This window comes from Trachemys scripta, chromosome 7 (assembly GCF_013100865.1).
Source record: "Trachemys scripta elegans isolate TJP31775 chromosome 7, CAS_Tse_1.0, whole genome shotgun sequence".
In the NCBI taxonomy this organism is placed as follows: domain Eukaryota; kingdom Metazoa; phylum Chordata; order Testudines; family Emydidae; genus Trachemys; species Trachemys scripta.
The window spans coordinates 77,419,327-77,439,283 of record NC_048304.1 but is presented as its reverse complement, the minus strand read 5'-3'; the positions used below and the strand labels follow the sequence as shown (position 1 = coordinate 77,439,283).

Sequence of the window (19,957 nt, the reverse complement as noted above, 5' to 3'; positions counted from 1 at the left end):
CCCCCTAGGACCCTACCCCCTACCTGTTCCCTGACTGCCCCGACCCTTATCCACACCCCCGCCCCCAGACAGACCCCCGGGACTCCCACGCCTATCCAACTGCTCCCCGCCTCCTGACAGGACCCCCAGAACTCCTGACCCATACAACCCCCCCTGCTCCCTGCCTGCCCCAACCCCTCTCCATACCCCTGCCTCCTGATAGCCCCCCCCCCCAGAACTCCCGACTCATCCAATCTCCCCCCAGCTCCTTGTCCCCTGACCACCCCCTCTGGAGTTGGAGCACATGAATCATAGCTTTGTTCACTACAATCCCCGGGATATAACTGAGCTTCCATTAATCATGAATGTACTATATGAAGTTTTTCTTCCTGCTTTTCTAAAGCTCTCCATGTTGTGACAGTGATTTAAAATGGTCATGGGTAAAATAAAGCTTTATACAAACATGTTGCAGCAGGAAGAATCTACTCTTCACTTCTGCTGTGGATGCACCGGTTCTGTATTTTCAAGGCAAAAAGCAGCAATTGTGGTGGGATTATCTAATGTGCTTTTCTAACCCAACACCACTTTATGTTCATGACAAAAGCAAGTAAAACCGCCAGTGGGCAAGTTTTTCTAGTAAATGTCCTTCTTAATAACTACATCGGGTTAGAAAATACAGTGCAATCCGATCTATCTCCCTATCTACTGTGAACCCTACTGTAATTTATTTTAACTACCCACAAACAAGAAAAATCTTCCAATTTACTGATATGTTGTGTTTCAAAGTTGATCACAGTAGGTGTCACTCATTTATGTAAAAATATCTAAACATACAGACAAAATTGCCACCTGTTTATGCAGTAAGAAAGGAAACAAGTATAAAAGCAAACTGAGAGCAGCTGGGCATGCGCATGGCATCGTGTGTTGGTTACCTTTCCTATGAGCCATACTTTTTATGATGGCGGTTATGGTGATGTTATTATTCATTATTTATATTACAGTACTGCCTACAGGCCCTAGTTGAGATCAGGACCCCATTGAACTCAGCACTGTACACACACACAGCCCCCAGCAGCAAAATGCTTACAGTCTAACTGGAGAGACACGGTGGGTAAGGTAATATCTTTTATTGGACCAAGTACGGTTGATGAGAGAGACAAGCTTTCTTCTTCGGATGAGAGCTGTGTAAGCTCGTCTCTCTCATCAATGGTCCAATAAAAGATATTACCTCACCCCCTTTGTGTCGCTAGTATCCTGGGACCGACACAGCTACATTAACACTGCATACAGTCTAAAAAAGCAGACAAAGGATTGGGGAAGGGGAGGAAACAGGGGGTCAGAAAAATGAAGTGACGTGCCCAAGGTCATATAGCAAGTGACCAGGAGCGCTATTTCAGATTTTGGTGTGTGTGGGGGGCAACTTTAACTGTTATTCCTGGGGCTACTTAGGAGCCCTGTATCTAATTCCTTTATAAAAGCAAGAAAATTAAATAAATATTAGACCCACTCAGCTCTAATAACAACATGTTGTGACATCTCATGGCAAGTCACTTAAGGGATACTGATTAGGTTTAAAATTTTAATGTATATTCTTACTTTATTACTAACTCCATGGAGAGAAAGACCCTGTCAGGACTCCTGGGTTCTATCCTAGCTCTGGGAGGAGAGCGGGGTCTAGTGGGTTATAGTGGGGAGCAGATACATCTGGGTTCTATATAAGAACATCAGAATGGCCCCCAATGGTCCATCTAGGCCAGTATCCTGTCTTTCAACAGTGGCCAATGCCAGGTGCTTCAGAGGGAATGAACAGAACAGGCAATCATCAAGTTGCCCTATTGCCCACTCCCAGCTTCTGGCAAACAGAGGCAACGGACAGGCAGAACATGGTGTTGGATCCCTGTCCACCCTGGCTAATAGCATTGCTGGACCTATCCTCCATGAGCTTATCTAATTCTTATTGGAACCCTGTAATAGTTTTGGTCTTCACAACATCCCCTGGCAAAGAGTTCTACATGTTGACTGTGAAGAAATACTTTTTTTGTTTTGTTTTAAATCTGCTGCCTATTAATTTCATTTGGTGACCCCTAGTTCTTGTGTTATGTGAAAGAGTAAATAACAATTCCTGATTCAATTTTCCCACACCAGTCATGATTTTAGAGACCTCTGTCATATACTCGCTTAGTCATCTCTTTTCCAAGCTAAAAAGTCCCAGTCTTTTTAATACCTCCTCATACAGAAGGTGCTGTATATCCCTAATCATTTCTGTTGCCCTTCTCTGTACCTTTTTCAAATCCAATATATCTTTTTTGAGATGGGGTGACTGAATCTGCAAGCACTATTCAATATGTTGGCATACCGTGGATTTATATAGAGGCAATATGATATTTTTCTCTTATTATCTATTCCTTTCCTAATGAGTCCCAATTTTCTGTTAGCTTTTTAAATTGCCACTGCACATTGAGCAGATGTTTTCAGAGAACTATCCACAATGACTCCAAGCTCTCTTTATTGACAGGTTCTGCTAATTTAGTATGTATAGTTGGGATTATATTTTGTATGTATAGTTGGGATTATATTTTGCCAAGTGCATTACTTTGCATTTATCAACACTGAGTTTCTTCTGCTATTGTGATGCCCAGTCACCCAGTTTTGTGAGATCCCTTCGTAACTATTCGCAGTCTGCTTTGGATTTAACTATCTTGAGTAATTTTGTATCATCTGCAAATTTTATCACCTCACTGTGTACCCCTTTTTCCAGATCATTTATGAATATGTTGAATAGGACTGGTCCCGGTACAGACCCCTGAGGGACACCATTATTTACCTCTCTCCATTCTCACCTTTTATTCCTACCCTTTGTTTCCATGTCTAATGATCCTTAATCTTAATCACCCTGCCTCTGTTTATAAACAAACTCCGTGCCCCAAAGGTTGTGCTGCTCCCAGCTTTAGTACTCATCACATATCATACTCAAGCCGTTGCACTTAAGAGCTCTGTCTCGGGCTAGGGTGAGTAGACCTCCCCTAGGAAACTTGGGCAGGGGAAGGGGGCTAGAGCCCTTTCCTGTCTCCCCCCCCCCCCCAATGGCACCCCTGCAAGTGACCACTAGAGCTGAAAGGACAGGAGTACTTGTGGCACCTTAGAGACTAACAAATTTATTAGAGCATAAGCTTTCATGGGCTACTGCCCACTTCGAAAGCTTATGCTCTAATAAATTTGTTAGTCTCTAAGGTGCCACAAGTACTCCTGGTTTTTTTTGCGGATACAGACTAACACGGCTGCTACTCTGAAACCTGTCACTAGAGCTGAGAATACATCTTAGGTCTCCTAAGTCTCTACTTCCCTGTCATTGGGCCACATTGTTGTTGTTATGGATTTTAATTACATTACATTGGAACGGATGGCACGGTTTTAAAAAATAAAATGTATTGGTCTAAATGACAGTTGCAAAAGTGCCCAGCATAATAGATCCTACCATCAGTTCCCAGCCAGCTTCATCTCTGAAACTTAAGGGTATTGTTGTCCCTGTATTTCACACAACGGCTGGAAAACACACCACAAATTTCAGTTCATAAAGTATTTGTCAAACCATTTGCCACCTCCCAGCCCCATGGCCACCAACACAGCAGGCAACAGTTCCTTGCTATGGGCATATCCTGCTTAAAAAGTCATCTTGCCTTCAAGAAGGGCAGGGGAAGAAAGATAACCAAAGCAAATGAAAGACCCACCAAGGTGGGTACTTGCCTTCTTGAGAATGCCACAGGGGCCCATTTTGTCATTCCTCACTTCAATGTGCAGTTTGTAATCAATGCCTAAGCCAATTTTTTGATTTCTTCTTTCTCATTAGAGCTTCACCACAGTCACATTGAGACTGGATTACTGTAGTGCGCTCTGCATGGAGCTCCACCAGCAGCCCATCTGAGAATTTCCGCCAGTGCAGAAAATGACTGCTTAGTTATTTAGCCAAGCTATGTGTAGGGAATATATTATATTAGGTTCCGACACCTGCACTAGCTTCTAGTTCATGTCCACATGCAATTCAAGATGTTGGTTTGGCCCTATAAATCCCTAAATGGGTTGTGTCCTGCACACCTTAGAGATGGCCCTTCTCTTTATGTGAAGATACTGTAGCAGTTGAGATCAGCTGAGGTGCTAGAATTAACAGCTCATCAGTTTTAATCAGTGAGAAAGGGCTAGTGTGACAGGGTGAGTAGCCTTTGCTTTGGAACACAGGTGTGCCCCTTGGGCTGGCAGAGTCCAAGTTTGCTGACCTTCAGAGCATCACTCAAGGTTTATGTTTTTCCCTTAGCCTTCTGAGGAGTATGTGTGAGAGGAAGGAAAAAGTTCTTGGTCCCATGGGGCTGGCTTGTGGGACAATGTTGGTACTAATTTTAGTGCAGTCTGTATTTTCAGGCAGAGTTTGTTTGTTTTTAGTCATTGTTCATATTGGACCAGGAGTTAGGAGTTGCTGCATGTTAGAAATGTAAATTGTATAGATAAACTGTGCACATGAGTACCATTTTTTATGCTCACTTACCCATTTTGCACAAGTAAAATGTGCATTTATTTATTTCAGGAACTCAAGTGTGGGTACTTAGGCACTTTTGAAAATGTTATCCTGAAAGGCCAAGTTTTCTAATGTGGATGCCTAAGTCCCATTAAAAGTCAGAGACTTAGACTGCTGAGTCACTTAGGTGATACTGAAAATTTACCCATAATCATTGCAGTGATGTTAAGCTAGTATTAAAACAGGACCGAAAACTGTTTTTAACAGTCACTTACATTGGTCTTCTATATTGCTGGTTTCACAGGCAATGTGCTTGATCAAAAGTCCAATAAAGTCAATGGAAGGAGTTCCATTGACTTCAGAGAGCTATGAACCAGGTCTATGTCATTTGTCAACAAGCTGGCAGATGCTTCCATTTCAACAAGATTTCTTTTCAAATACTTCTATACGTTCTATAAATAGAGAGAAATGTTTCTTCTCATGTGAACTTTTAGGCTGTTTGATTGGGTGAGCTGGGTGCATTTTTCTTTTAAAATCCAAATTTTACCCTCTGTACTTGGATTTTAGAATTCCTGTACATAAATGGTTGGCATTTATAGCTTAATGGATGTCTGTTTAGAGACTACACCATTGTGAACTGCTGCTTCCATATGAATTAGACAACAGCGCTCTAACGTTACAGAAAAAGTACTTGTTGCTCAAGGAGTTTGATTCATGATTTAGTGCTTAAAAGAAACAAGTTAGAAACTCAGTAAATGCTTTAAGGACACCTTTCATGGACTAAAATACAGCTATTAGCACATTTATAAGAAAGCTTTTCACCTTATCCATGTGAGATAAACCCATTTGAACATATTTTGTTACTTAAAATCCAACCTAGCATGTGTTTGTTGCTTGGAGTGGTGTGAAAACAAATGTGTGGGCATTGCAAAAATATAGGTTCTATTGCTAATCATATAACACATTCTTTAGGGTGAGGAAGCAAAAAATATTCCTGGTGAATCAGTAACAGAAGAACAGTTTACCGATGAAGAAGGCAACATCATCACAAGAAAAGTAATCATGAATTGCAATTTCACTGTTCTGAGTCTTTGTATTCAATTAACTACTCTTACCATGCTTTCTCCTTTTAGAATCAGGAAAGAAAATCGATACTTTTCATGTGTTGCTTCCTACAGGTCACCCGGAAAGTAATAAGACGTGTTGTTATCCCACATGAGAGAAAAGTTGGTGAAATGGTAATGGAGGGGGGCTACAAAGAAATAACAATTGAGGAGGGTTGTGCTGACTATCTATAAAGTGCTACTAAAGGGCTGGAGGTTTGCAATTTAACATCAAGTCTTGGCAAAGAGAAGTGCTTGCATTGTTGACAAGCTGTGCATCTGGATGAAGGGCAAAGTTTTACAATTGTAATGTTTACTGATAGGGTTCACTTTCAGAAAGGTATATTTGCATTGTGCTAGCAGCAAAAATCTTTTTCACACTAAGATATGGGGGTTTGTTTGTATAAAACAGTCAGTGGTTTTGGTTTTAAATTTAGGACTGTGTCTGAATTCTCATCTTTGACCCCCCTCTCCCTCCCCAAAAATAAGTAGTTTCATATGTTTATTTTGGTTGTCTTTTAGCATTTTTAACCTGGACCTGATATATGTTTTGTATCATTCCTTCACAAACAGAAAAAAGATTTACCTGTAGTGAAGAGGGGACCTGATCCTGCAACCCCTTACTAACCTGAGTAATCCTTCAGTGGCACAGCTCATGTGATTAAGTGGTTTCAGAATTCAGCCTGCCATGAACATGTTTGGATTTTGGCAGTGTGGAGAAGAGAACATCAGGCCAAATCCCGAAATCCTTACTCAGCGCCAGCCTCTCTGGAGAATAGAAGGGAAATAGGGGTGCAAGTAGCTTCTGTCTTCCCATACAACCCCATGCAGGAGCCAGTTCCAACTTCACTTCTTGTATGCCCTGAAGCATAAGAACTGCTCTTTCTGTGTGACCTGTAGGGTGCAAGTCATCCCAAAGTGGCTAGGGTATTTATTTTTAGATAAATATTGGGTTATTTTTAATTAATGTAGAATAGCTTCAGTTCTAGGTCTTGTTAGGGCTGTGATTTGATTATCAGTTGACAAGACCTCAGAAAACTTGGCTCAATCAGTTTATTAAACATAGATAAATCAACCCAAACAGAGAGGATACCAACTCTGGGGAACAGGCTTGCAATAACTGCAGCTTCAATTTTTCATCTGTGTTTATCCTAAAGTAAGAACTTAATTTGACTTAATATAGTCTCCTTGTTTACAGCAAGTAGAAGATTCACACCTTAACTCCCCTTTTCTTATCTAACTTCATACCTGTTTTTCAGGATACAAAGACATCAGTCCAAATCCTTCCTAACATATTGTATCCAGCACACAATAACATTCTGGATGTCAATATTCTGGATAGACCATAGAGCCATGAACTGTTTTCTACTAATGGCACCCAACACAGAATCCATATATAACATTCCTTAACAGAACATACATCTGACAGATTCTGCACATACAAAGAACAAAGGCTGGAACAGTGTAACTATTAGTAGATTTCCACAAAAAGGTTAGCATAGGTACAAAGAATTCTGCTCATGGTTCTACAACTTAACCTAAACACAACGCATTTTGGAAATATATGTGACATTGGCTAATAGTCTGCTGCATTAAAAGGCAAGAATCTGTGACTAACGCTACAGCTCTGTCATGGAAGTCACAGATTCCGTGATTTCAAGAGATGTCTGCGAGTTCTTTGGCTTATTCTTCAGTCCCTCTCGGGCTTGGGCTTCAGCCCTGGGCAGTGGGCTCAGGCTTGGGCTTCAGGCCCAGGTGGCAGGGCTAGGGTGACCAGATAGCAAGTGTGAAAAATCGGGACACCTTTTTTTCCCCACAGGGTGGGAGAAGTATAGTTGCATATATAAGACAAAGCCCCTAATAACAGGATGTCTGATCACCCTAAGTGGGGCTCCGGCTTTGGCTTCGGCTTCAGCCCTGTGCGGTGGGGGTCTGGCTTCAGTCCAAGTTTACTAGGCAATTTAAAAGCTTCTCTACTGATGCAGTGAAAACTGCATTAACCTGTGTGTATATTTCTGTGATTAAATTGTCTATTGCCCATGTCCTGTCCGTGACTTTTAATAAAAATACCCTTGACAAAATCGTAGCCTTATTTATGACACATGCACTGCTTGTCAGTTTCCTTGGCTGTATTTCTGCTGCTCTGCTTTGGTGAATTTTTTTGTTTGGCTATTTTTCTTCCTTTACTAACCTATTCACTTTAAAGCACAGTTGTTATGAGACATCATAATAACTATGGTTTAAATTTTCAAAAGTGGCCACTAATTTTGAGTGCCCAACTAGGATGCCTATGGGTTTGATTTTTCCAGAAACGCTGAGCACCCACAAATCTAACGAAAGTCAGTGGGAAGCTCAACCCTAGGTATTTCAAGTTTGGTACCAACAACGGAGGCATCCAAAATTAGTGTCTATTTTTGAAAATTTAAACCTGTGATTTCTACTTTTAGATGATATTTCCAGCCTGTTTTTGCAACTCAGCAGAGTGGTTAACTCTGAATTGTGTGTAACTTTGAAATGAAGTGTTGATGTGATTTAACTGCTTTTTACTTATCCTATTATAGCTACATGGAACCTGTTTGGAAAAGTTTTATAATTCCAAATGCTTTCTGCATATGTGTTAATGTGTGTACCTTTTCTTCAAAGCAGGGAGAAGGTTATAAGGTTAAGACAAAGAGAGAAGTCAGACATGTGGAGAAGAAGAGTTATTCATAACAGCAGAACACTGAAGGGTCAGTTTGATAAATATTATTCCATTGTTTAGGCCTAGAGCAAATACAGTACTAGTGCACCAATTAGCACATTGTATAAACAATTAACTCTCTTCTACCGCTGCATCTGTTTTAAACTGGGAAGTCCAATATCAGGCCTGCATGCTGCAAATATGAACAAAATATGTGTATGTTATTTTAAAAAACTATTTGTAGGAGTAGAGTTCTAGGGCACATACAGTTCACAGTTAACAAAATTACTGTTAATAAAATCAGACTTGAATGTGAGAAGTAACTGACTTGCATACAGTGTATGTATACACTTGTAATGTAAACAGTATATCTTGAGTGAAGCACTTCTTTCAGTCAGACACATGATCTGAGTGTTATGAAAGCCAATGTCCTTGTAAAATTCATTAAAAAGTCTAAATATACATCAACAAATAATCCTTACTAAATGTTTCCTATGAATTTTATGGATCCGCCCTTTACAATTATAACAAAACAGCTGATGATTTGTAGATGCTGCTGAAATAAAACCTATGCCAAATTTAAATGGTCATTATTGCAATTCCTCTGTATCACTTTGCTAATTATGAAACCGGCAGGATTATTTTGTCTAGAAATGTAGCAAACTTGATTATAAATGAAGAAAAGGACATTCTGTATGGTGCTTTGTTTTGCATCAAATGGATGATCTTAGTCACAGCTTAATTCAATCAGGCCTTCCATTTTATGCATATACAGTACTAGGGTATTTTTATCCCTGAATTTTCCTTAGCTTTGTTTTTAATCCTTAAACCTACATCCCACAAGCAGTCTCTTTCCCTACACAGCCTGATACAGGATTGACTGTAGGGATACAGAATAGAATAAATAGCATCCATAAAACTAATCCCAATGTCATTCTGAAGATACGTTAGAGGAAGAATGAAGTCATCTCCAGATGGCCAGTGGTTCTCTGCAATGATTATAATGTACCCAACCTGAGGTTCACTAGCTCTGGGGCTTGTTCCTGTGAGGTCCTGGACAATCTGGCTTCAGTTCAGAGAGGCATGTGCTGAATTTTTAAGAATGTGAATAGTTTCATTGATTTCAACAGGACTATACACATACTTAAAGTTCATCATGTACTTAAGTGCTGGATCAGGGCCAGAGCACTCAGGACTTCACAGGATCCAGCCTCTGAAGAGCAAGCATCTCAAACCTGACTACAGTAGAACCTCAGAGTTATGAACACCTCGGGAGTGGAAGTTGTTCGTAACGCTGAACAGAACGTTATGGTTGTTCTTTCAAAAGTTTACAACTGAACATTGACTTAATACATCTTTGAAACTTTACTATGAAGAAGAAAAATGCAGCTTTCCCTTTATTTTTGTTGTTGTTTATGTTTAACACAGTGCTGTACTGTATTTGCTTTTGGGGGGGGGAGGTGGAGAGGGACTGCTGCTGTCTGATTGTGTACTTCCAGGTCCAAATGAGGTGTGTAGTTGACTGGCCAGTTCATAATGCTGAGGTTCTACTGTACTCACTTTCTCTTGGCAGCCTAATAACCTGCTGCCAGCCTCCCAGGTCAGCCTAACACCATTTCTGAATTGAGGTGTTTATTTTGAAACATCCAAAGTATGGTAACAGAACTAATACCACTTCACAGTGTGTCTGCAGAATGTATTCATACAATATTTAGGTACAAAGAAAATGAATGTTCTTAATGAAACCCTTTCTCACTTGTGGAGTTTTGGCTAACTTACCACTCTGTAGAAAGCAAGCCAAAGAGGAGGACTTGATTGTAGGAAAATGTGCCCCAGCTAAAAGGTCTGCTCCTATATACCTATCTAGGATTTAGGATTTTCCTGTATCTGTCATCCCTATCAACAGGCAGATTAGATCTGCATGACAGTTGTCCTTATACACCTAAAAAACCATGCCCTTGCCCCTGTTGAAACCAGTGGGAATATCAGGTTTAGAAGGAATGCAGGATCAAGCCCAATATTTCTTAAGCGGTATGGGATGCAGCAAGAACCCTTTAGTGTGTAAGTGTGATGCAATGCCATTGCCATAGGATGAATACATAGCATGGTGGGGGTATTCAATTTTAAATAAAATATTACCCTATAAAGCAACTCTTGCCTAATCTATCCTGACCTTCTTAGTGAGCTCTTCAGAAAACAAATCCATTCACATTTCCTGTGAACTGTTATAGCTTTCCCACATGATTTCCAGTATGTAGTTGTTCCTAGCTAGAACCTGGCCACAAATTCAGAAAAAAATGAAAACGGCTCTCTACACAGAGGTTAATTATGGATGTGATCTGTGCCCTGTGTTGATGTTCCATAATTAAAAGCTTGCAACTAGATTAAGCAAAATAAAATGTTAAGATTGAAAATTCAAACATTTAAATATTTTATTCTGAACTCAAACTAGGTTCATTTTCACAGATGGTACGTTACCAGGGAATTTGGATCTGTCTTTGAGCAAAAACAAATGAAGAAAGGGACTGGTTTTGAGCAAAGATGGCTTTCACATCGAAAATATGCAAAAATGTATATTGTTTGCAAGTTTTTGAGGCAAAATGGCTTTTTCAACATTGAAAATAAAGCAAAATTTGAATTATGCATAGACATTAAATGCTGAAAATTTTCATGTGAAATTCTGTGAAATTAAATTTGTTACTTTCACTGAGATCTGCTTGTACCAGCAAGACTTAGACCCTGGGCTTTCAGAGCAAGGGGTAGATTTATGTAGGCAACATACATGGGTAAGGACACATTGTTTTACCATAAAAGGACAAAGAGAGTGCTCTCCTTTGGAATGTGCATGGACCTGTGACCTGATTTAATAAACAGGCATGTACATGCAGTCTCTGAATCCCACAGTCAGTGTTTAAACAGAGCTTAGAAAGACAAACAAGCTTTTCTACATTAAGTTGCTAGGAAGAATGGTTGGCTTCTTTCAGTTCATGATGTGTTAGCATGTTTTTATTGCATTTTTATCTGTCATTAATATGGGATTACAGCACTGTCATCAGCTGTGATGCACTTCCATTGCTCTTGTATGACAGATTTAACAAACTTCTTAGGTAGATGATAGTTACTATCACTATATGCAGAACTTTATGACCATTTTCAAATAGGCAAGAGAACATGAATTGCATTTCTTTCATATCCACACTATTCTTATCCACCAAATTAAGCCACATGGTGATATGTCCATTTAATTCCTAGTCTAATCACACTTCCATTGCATGTAGCCTCATAAAGTCTGATTCTACGTGCCTTTTTCTCCTAGTCAGTGGGAGTTCTGAATGTGCAATGAGTGCGGGATCTGGGCCATAACACACACAGAAAAGTGATGATATTGGAGTTGTACTGTCATTCTGGAAATGTCGCTATCTCTGCTAGCATATATTACTCAGACATTTTTGAAAAGCTGTTAACTTCTTCATTGTAATGAAATGTAATGTGTTCCAAACATTTTGTAACCCACTTCATCAGGAGCATACCATATGTTGACAGACTTATACCGTCATACTGGAAATTCAACTAACTTCATTAAAAACTGCCTTATTTAACTTTTTTTTTACAGCATACCATAAGATTCATTAGACTTTTTTTGTATTGCAAAAATGTAGGAAAATGATTCTGAAGAGATATTCTGAAACCATTTTGTGCTGTCTTTTTTTCACAGGATTGTGTGCTTTTACTGCCAGTATTCTAGACAGACACTATGGAAGAAAAATCAACAGGAATTAAACATTCACTGATACAAGTGTGCGTGTGTTTGCTGCTTCCACACATTAACCGCATGTTTTTTATGCAAAAAAAAACAATAAAAATTTAATTTAGCATGAGCCAATTTACAGAGCATGGAAATTCACTTTCATTCACAGGATTGGAGAGTGTGCAATTAACAATGCAGTGTATATACAAGATTGCCATGCTGTTAACAGCTTTATTTCAAGCAATTTGATGTCATCATAAAAGAAATAAATTCCTGTGGTCAGAAGGACATAAGAAGATGAAATGGTTAAAACATGGAAAGACACTAAAATTACTAAATCCACAACAGCTCGCCTTATTTTTCTTGGACCCAAACTGTCAGGGTATAAAACACTATTTGTTTCTTTTTTAAACATCAATAGTTTTGCTGTAAATAAATAACACTGTATAAATTCTAACAGAAAATAGAATAAATGTTGATAAGGCACTGCCTCTTAGATCACAAACAGAATATTGCAAATGCATCAAACAGAATAGGTGTCTCAAATGGCTACACCTACGAGGATATTCTGGGTGTATCTTCACAGATTCTTGTATATTAGCAATTATAATGTTTGTATATGCAAAAATGCTAGCTTGATTTTAAAAAAATCTTTAAAATCTGCTGCAAATTTAAATGATTCCCAAAATGAGGAATTCTGTAGTTCTGTGAAAACTTTTCTTCAGAGTACTAATATTTTGATGCATGTGTTTCACCTTATTTTGATTAAATCTTTTCCAGTTTTGCAAACACTATACTGCAACATGATAAATAGGATTTTATCTGTAAACACAAAGCCCTTCATCTAATATTTGTTGCTGTTGCCAATTTTTCAATGAAATGACCTAACAACATACCATATACAGTAGTTGCATTATGGGGAGGGGGGTGCTATCTGTTCTCGCTTTATAATGGGGGTAATGCTTGCAGCTTTAGAACTGGGTTGGTGCTCTTATAAAGCACAAGTTTGGGATATTTTAAAATGAACCGAAGAGAAATTATTAGCTAATAGACTGGCAGCACGCTGTAAAATTATTACTGTATTGTGTACTGGCTATAAGATGTAGAATCTTTCAGTAAGCCAATCATCTGTAATCATTCTAGCAGTGTAATATTAGGTTGTTAAGGCTGCTGTGTTTTAAAGGGCATTTTTATTTGGGTTTTGGTGAAATACTTTAATTTGTTGATTATATTCATATGAAAACAACATTCATTGATAATAGCTCTAATTACGTATGTATGAAAACAACATACACTGGATGATCTAGCTGATTATTTAAGCATAAAATAAATTGTGTTAAAACTCTTCAATAATGTGTATTTTGCAGTATTATTATACCTTTTAAAATCATGTCTTCAGAATGCCAACCATTAATTATCCCAGCCCTTTTCACTTCTGTCCCACTCAGTTTGCTTTGTATGACAGCAGTGAGCCCGGCCATCACTTGGCATGCTTTGCCCAAGTGGGCCACAGAGGGGCAATGTATCATGCATCACATCCTCAACTAAATTAGGCAAAGCCCTGCTACCCACACCTGTTGGATTATTCCATTTATAAAACACAAATAGCACTAGGGAAAGGACTGTGTTAAAACAGGTGTTACTTGACCAATGTCACAAATTAAAGACAGTCTCCTCTCATACATAACTCTGGTACTCTCTTTTACTCTATTTCACATAATCAAGACCCAATAAAAATACTACTAACAAACCAGTTTCATTCCCAACACATCCATAATCACACTGATCCCCTGTAGATCATACACACACCTCCTGTACATTCTATATCATGGATCACCATAATAGTGCCAGCATGATGGCATAAACCACCATGAATCTACAATCACTGCCCAATACTGGGTCCATCCTTTTGGACACTGTGTTACATGCCATCAATCAACTGACTCTATTGTTTGTGACATTCTTAATTATTTTACAATAAATAACTGACCTATTTACAATATTCACATACTCCTTTTTACCTGGTGTAGCAGTATTAAAAATGAGATATTTGTCACTTTGGCCTGGTCCCCACTAAGCCCCCACTTCGGACTAAGGTACGCAAATTCAGCTACATTAATAACGTAGCTGAATTCGAAGTACCTTAGTCCGAACTTACCGCGGGTCCAAACGTGGCAGGGAGGCTCCCCCGTCGATGCCGCGTACTCCTCTCACCGAGCTGGAGTACTGGCGTCGACGGCAAGCACTTCCGGGATCGATCCCAGAACATCGATTGCCTGCCGCCGGACCCTCCAGTAAGTGAAGACATACCCTAACTTGCATTACTGGTGTTTCATGCATTATACCATTTTCTTCATCCTTCCAAATTCTGGGCCAGATCCTGACTTGGAATAAATAAGGATAGTTCAATTGACTTCAGTGGAGTTCTGCCAGTTTACACCAACCAAGGATCTGTTCTTACGCGTTTATAATATGTTAATGTTAGCACATCAACTTATCTTTGTCAATATTTTAAGGTTATGGCTGGAAATTTTGGAAGCTGTGGCAATAAATGAAAGGTTCTTTATAATTCTTAGACATTATGTGTTGCAGTACATATTTTACCCCAATCATGACATTTACTGCTGCCATATTCAGATGCCTCTGCTCATCACCCCAGTGAATTTGAAGGGTAACTATCACCTCCATCACTTACTCTGTTGAAGCACAAGCAGTTATTATTAAGGTCCAAGTTCTGTGTGACTCTGTGATATTCCAATATTATCATCTTCACTAGTCGGTAGCAATCTATTCACTAGAGCAAGGATTCTCAGACTTTTTCATAATGTAGATAGACCATAGAATATCAGTGTTGGAAGGGACCTCAGGAGGCCATCTAGTCCAACCCCCTGCTCAAAGCAGGACCAATCCTGCACTAAATCCCCAAATGGCCCCCTCAAGGATTGAACTCATAACCCTGGGTTTAGCAGGCCAATGCTCAAACCACTGAGCTATCCCTCCCCCCCAAATAAATTAATGGAGATATCCTATCTCCTAGAACTGGAAGGGACCTTGAAAGGTCATTGAGTCCAGCCCCCTGCCTTCACTAGCAGGACCAAGTACTAATTTTGCCCTAGATCCCTAAGTGGCCCCCTCAAGGATTGCTGGGTTTAAGCAGGCCAATGCTCAAAACCACTGAGCTATTGCTCCCCTCAACCATATCTGCCTTGTAAAGGGAGTGTCTTGTAGACACTCCCAGGCCTTGGCTACACTTACCAGCTAGTTCGACGGCTGGAAATCGAAGTTCTGGGTTCGACTTATCGCGTCTAGTCTGGACGCGATAAGTCGAACCCGGAAGTGCTTGCCGTCGACTGCGGTACTTCAGCTCGGCGAGAGGAGTACCGCGGAGTCGACGGGGGAGCCTGCCTGCCGCGTGTGGACCAAGGTAAGTTCGAACTAAGGTACTTCGACTTCAGCTACGTTATTCATGTAGCTGAAGTTGCGTACCTTAGTTCGAATTGGGGGGGGTAGTGTAGACCAAGCCCCACTCTCTTTCAGACTCATGCAGACCACTTGCACGCCCATCCATGATCGTATGACATCCCTGAAACAACTACAATCCATTGTTTTCTTGGAAAAATAATATGTATTGTATGCATTCTAGCTATCTTTTAATGCAATTTACAAGATGGAAACCAAGAGGAGAGGAGCACGACAGCCATGCCAATCACCAGCAATCATGAATCTGAGAACCACTGCACTACAGTCTTGAGTTCCTCTTTATTTCTCTTATGATAGCTAAGAGAACTAATGGCAATCAGGATTTTGTTTCATCCATGTCTTCTCTGCAGAGGCCCCTTTCAGAGTTCCTATTTGGCAGACTTTAGTTATATTTGGTGGACAGAAGTTCTGTTTCCTGAGACAGATAATTATACGAAAATATACATGTGAACCTAGCTGGGCCTCAGACCAACAACAGAGAAGCTGGAAACAACATCAAAGTTAAGAAGAAGCCAGATTTACAAGAAGGCCAGAACTGGAGCAGGAGTTTACCAGAGACCTCAGCCCTGTTTCTCTGCTGTCCTCCACCTTGCGCAATCATTTACACCAGGGCACAGTGAGTGGAAAATGCTGCCATTCTGATTTCTACAAAAGATGCAAGACTGTGGAAAATCAGAGCTCCATTTTGGGACAGCAACTGGGTGAAACTGTCACAGGTTCAATAGGTTTCTGGGCTGTATATGCAGAAAGGAGTGTGTGTGTGTGTGTGTGTGTGTGTGTGTGTGTGTGTGTGTGTGTGTGTGTGTGTGCGCGCAATGAGAAGAATTTAGAAGAGAACTGTCAACCTGCCAACTCTGAGGCGTTCCTAGCATCTGTTGGCTCACAATGCCTTTCAAGCTCAGTTCCATTCTCTAATCTGGGTCTCTACAATGAGAGAACAGGCTGACCTGACCTGTCACGTTATCAGCTCATTCACAAAGAAATATACTGTTCAACTGTATTAAAGTGCAGTACAGCCAATCAGGAAGTGATCCACAGTTCTACATGAAAACAAGCCTTATATTGTTTTATCTTTATACTCCAAATTTAGAGATGATGTAAACAGCAAACTTCAATTTCTCACCATAGATAAATCAGCGTATAATTGAGGGGAGCCGAAGGGTGGAGTTGTGGGAAAAAAAGCAATAAATTAGAGCTTTGTTGTTTTAAGTTTAGCTGAACCATATCATCTTCTTTGAGGGCGCTGGGACAACTCTGTTGAAGAGGAGCTACCTGAAGAGGGGAGGAGGATTTCTCCTTTGAAGAACAAAGCTAGGAAGGCACAAGAATCAGATCCAAGTAGGGAAGGCGCTGTGGGCATTTGGGATACACTTTGAATTAGTGCCTAACCATCTCAATGCTTACATGAACCTAGTGAAGTTTACCTATCACTAGAGAAAAGAGACGGAGGAACCTTAACAAAACTAACCTGAAACTTAAAAAACAAAAACAAAAAAACCTCTGTAGCTGAAACGTTCTTATTTAACCAAACAGGATTGTCCTTCCTCAGATAAAGCATTCTGTAAAGGCTACAGCAGAGCAGAAAAAAGCTCATTCCGCTTTTGCAAAGGATTTTGATATTTTGAAATTTGGTTTCATTCCAATTTGGACCAAAAACCAAATATTTTCAAATTCTTTGTGGAAAGGGAATGGAGCCCCCGCTTCAGGGTACTGCAGCTGGAAGCCCAGGAGTAACTATCGTCAGGGAAGTCCACCGGAAGGAAAGCCGGCAGGAAACCAGACAAGTTTATCTCAGAACTTTGGTGAAATTGAACCATTTCAGCGAAAAATGTTCTATCCCAATGTTTTCAACCAATGTGAGATGGGACAAAGAAAGCGCAGCTCTGGCTATTGATTCCTGACTACATAGATTTCAACCGCCAAAATTGCCTTTTTCAACTTTCTGAGCTGCAATTGCAGCTTTGCTGATGCTCTGTGATGCCAGGAATGATCTAGTTATTATTTAGTCCTGCCTTGAGTGCGGGGACTGAACTAGATGATCTACTGAGGTCCTACACTTGTATAATTCTACGCCCCTGGGGCTGGGAAAGATTCTGTTCCCCTCCCTACTTCGTGGACAGCTATCCTCTGCAAGGCCCGTCGTCTCAACTGTGCCTAGAGATCCTAAATTTGGCCCTGAATGTTGCTCCAAAACAATTCATTTGCCCCCTGAATTTGCAAAAAATAAATAATATATTCAATCTGCTCTGTCCAAAGGACAGGACTATGCTATAGTGAAATATACCTTTAGAGCAGTGGTGGCCAAACTTACTGATCCTGCGAGTTGCATACAATAATCTTCAGAAGTTTGAGAGGTGGGCATGCCTGCCGGGGATCAGGGTGGGGAAGAAGCCCCAAGCCCTGGAAGGCACGCCCCACGGGGATGAAGCCGCACCATCGCACTGGAGGGAAGAAGCACCAAGCTCCCGCTCCCTCCCCCAGTCTGGTTGGTGGAGAATCAGGGGAGAGATGTGGGGGGCTCCACAAGCCACACTTTAAATTTAAAAGAGCTGCATGCAATTGGCCGCCCCTGCTCTAGAGTCATGAAGTGCAATATTAGAGAGTGCAAATGGGATTTTTCTTTCACAATTGTTGGCAGGTTGGAGACTAGGAGATCTTTTGTATTTTTCAGGAGAAACCACTATGGTCTTTCCTCATGCTAAAATCCATTCATTATTTCAGCAGCTTTTAGTTTCAAGGGTAAAATCCTGGCCCCCTCTGAAGTCAATACAAGTTTTGCTATTTACTTCAATGGGGCCAAGATTTCACCCTGATTTTAAACCCTGAAAGGAGATCAAATTCAGTGTTTAAATTCCCACAACAGTCTTAATTCTAACCCCGCTTGCACACATGCATTATGCGGAGTCTTGGAGAATTCCTAGTGACCTGAATGAGAACGTCACACAGAGAAGGGCTGACGTGCCGGGCCCAAGTTAGCTGGGTATTGCATTTCATGATTAGTTAAAACTGGGTACTGATCTGCTCTAGGCACCAAAGGTGAAATGCTGGCCTTAGTGAAGTCAATGATAAAACTTCTGACTTTAATAAGGAATTCATCCTAAATATTTATTATACAGCTCTGGGATAACTAACGTATGGAAGGGGAGGACATACTCTGACTGGTTCTACCAAAGTGTGTGGCTTTATTAAGCAACAACAACAACACTTAAATGCTGATAAACTGTCACATTTTCTGGTAAAAATTGAACACCAATAAACTGTACAATGCTGTTTCTATTCAATTCTTAGTGTGTGATGCACTTGCACTGGTATTGATCTCACTGTGTGCAGGGGTATACATTTTAACAGTGCACAGAAGGTGTTATTTCCTAATGACAAATAATAGGAACCTTCTGATAAAGGCGAATATGCTTTTGTGGGCAAAACCCTGCCCTGAGGAGATGAACTGTGTGGTGGGAATGGGAGGGACGATAAGAACTAGTATCATCTCTGTGTTTGGCACTAGAGCCATTCTGCTGGGCAAAGGAGATGATCTGCCAGGTGCAAAGAGGAGCAATGTGTGTCTCCAGGTAGGATGTGCTTCTAGCTGAAGGCATGATCATATCCGTAGGCAAAAGACCACACTCTTGGCAGGCTGTGGACCTGCTAGCACTCTCTTGAGCACTATGTAGGAATCCTGCACTGCTCCTGTGAGGGTGCACCTGGGGAAGAAGAGCTGGGGTCTGAAATCTGTACTGCCACACAGGAAACCCATATTAGTGAAATAAACATTTACCATGTCTTGGTGCCTGGTGATCCATCTTGGTGCCTGGTGATTTGTGATGATATCAAGACAGACTCTTAGTGCACACCTCTTGCCTGCCCCTCCACAAAGGGCCATGACTCAGTGGACTGGGGCAGAATGCGGGAGGGCCTGACTTCAGACCATGCTAAGGTTATGTGCCTGCAGAGGATTCTAGTTCCCAAGAACGCAAAGAGTGTTTGAGGAGCGGGACAGGCAGGTGGTGCTGTGAATGCAGATACCCTGGCAATTCACCTATGAGGCTGCAGCAGTGCCTGCAGAGGCACATATAATGCCATAGTGAAGCCTGATTCCTTCCTCCAAGCCACCGCCAAAATCCCTAGTGTGCAGCTTTCCAGAATTTAGCCCATAATGTATTTGTACAAGGGGACAGAATTAAGATTCACAGGGGAATCTTAATTCTAAAATTCCTGAGTTTAAAACTGCAAGCACATTAAATATTGTGTGGACACAGTTGTTTGTATTGAATGTATTCAAGCAAAGCAGTAGCTCAGGGTGCACAGGGATAGCAGGATTAAGACATGTTTTTATTTAGCATCAGACAGAAGGAGAATATGGGCTGGAAATTTGCTAAATCCTAGTGAAACACAAATCTCTCCAGTAACAGCAAAGGAAATGCAAACAGCCCTGGCTTGATCATTTTCTTTTAGTATAATTT

At 40.6% G+C, this 19,957-nt stretch overlaps 1 protein-coding gene across 38 annotated transcripts in view; it reads left to right on the top strand.

Moving 5' to 3' along the window:
• The window catches only part of ANK3 (ankyrin 3), a 439,766-nt gene extending 426,399 nt beyond the window's left edge, over positions 1-13,367 (top strand). For 30 of the 38 annotated variants that reach the window (XM_034777631.1, XM_034777652.1, XM_034777642.1 and 27 more), the window contains 4 exons: positions 5,459-5,542; positions 5,665-5,724; positions 8,233-8,318; positions 11,985-13,367. In XM_034777631.1, the coding sequence (XP_034633522.1) occupies positions 5,459-5,542; positions 5,665-5,724; positions 8,233-8,301 (213 nt within the window). In that variant the 3' untranslated portion in view covers positions 8,302-8,318; positions 11,985-13,367. The remainder of the gene's footprint in view (positions 1-5,458; positions 5,543-5,664; positions 5,725-8,232; positions 8,319-11,984) is intronic. The other 8 variants (XM_034777660.1, XM_034777654.1, XM_034777661.1 and 5 more) reach the window with 2 other exon arrangements.
• Positions 13,368-19,957: the final 6,590 nt, after the last annotated feature.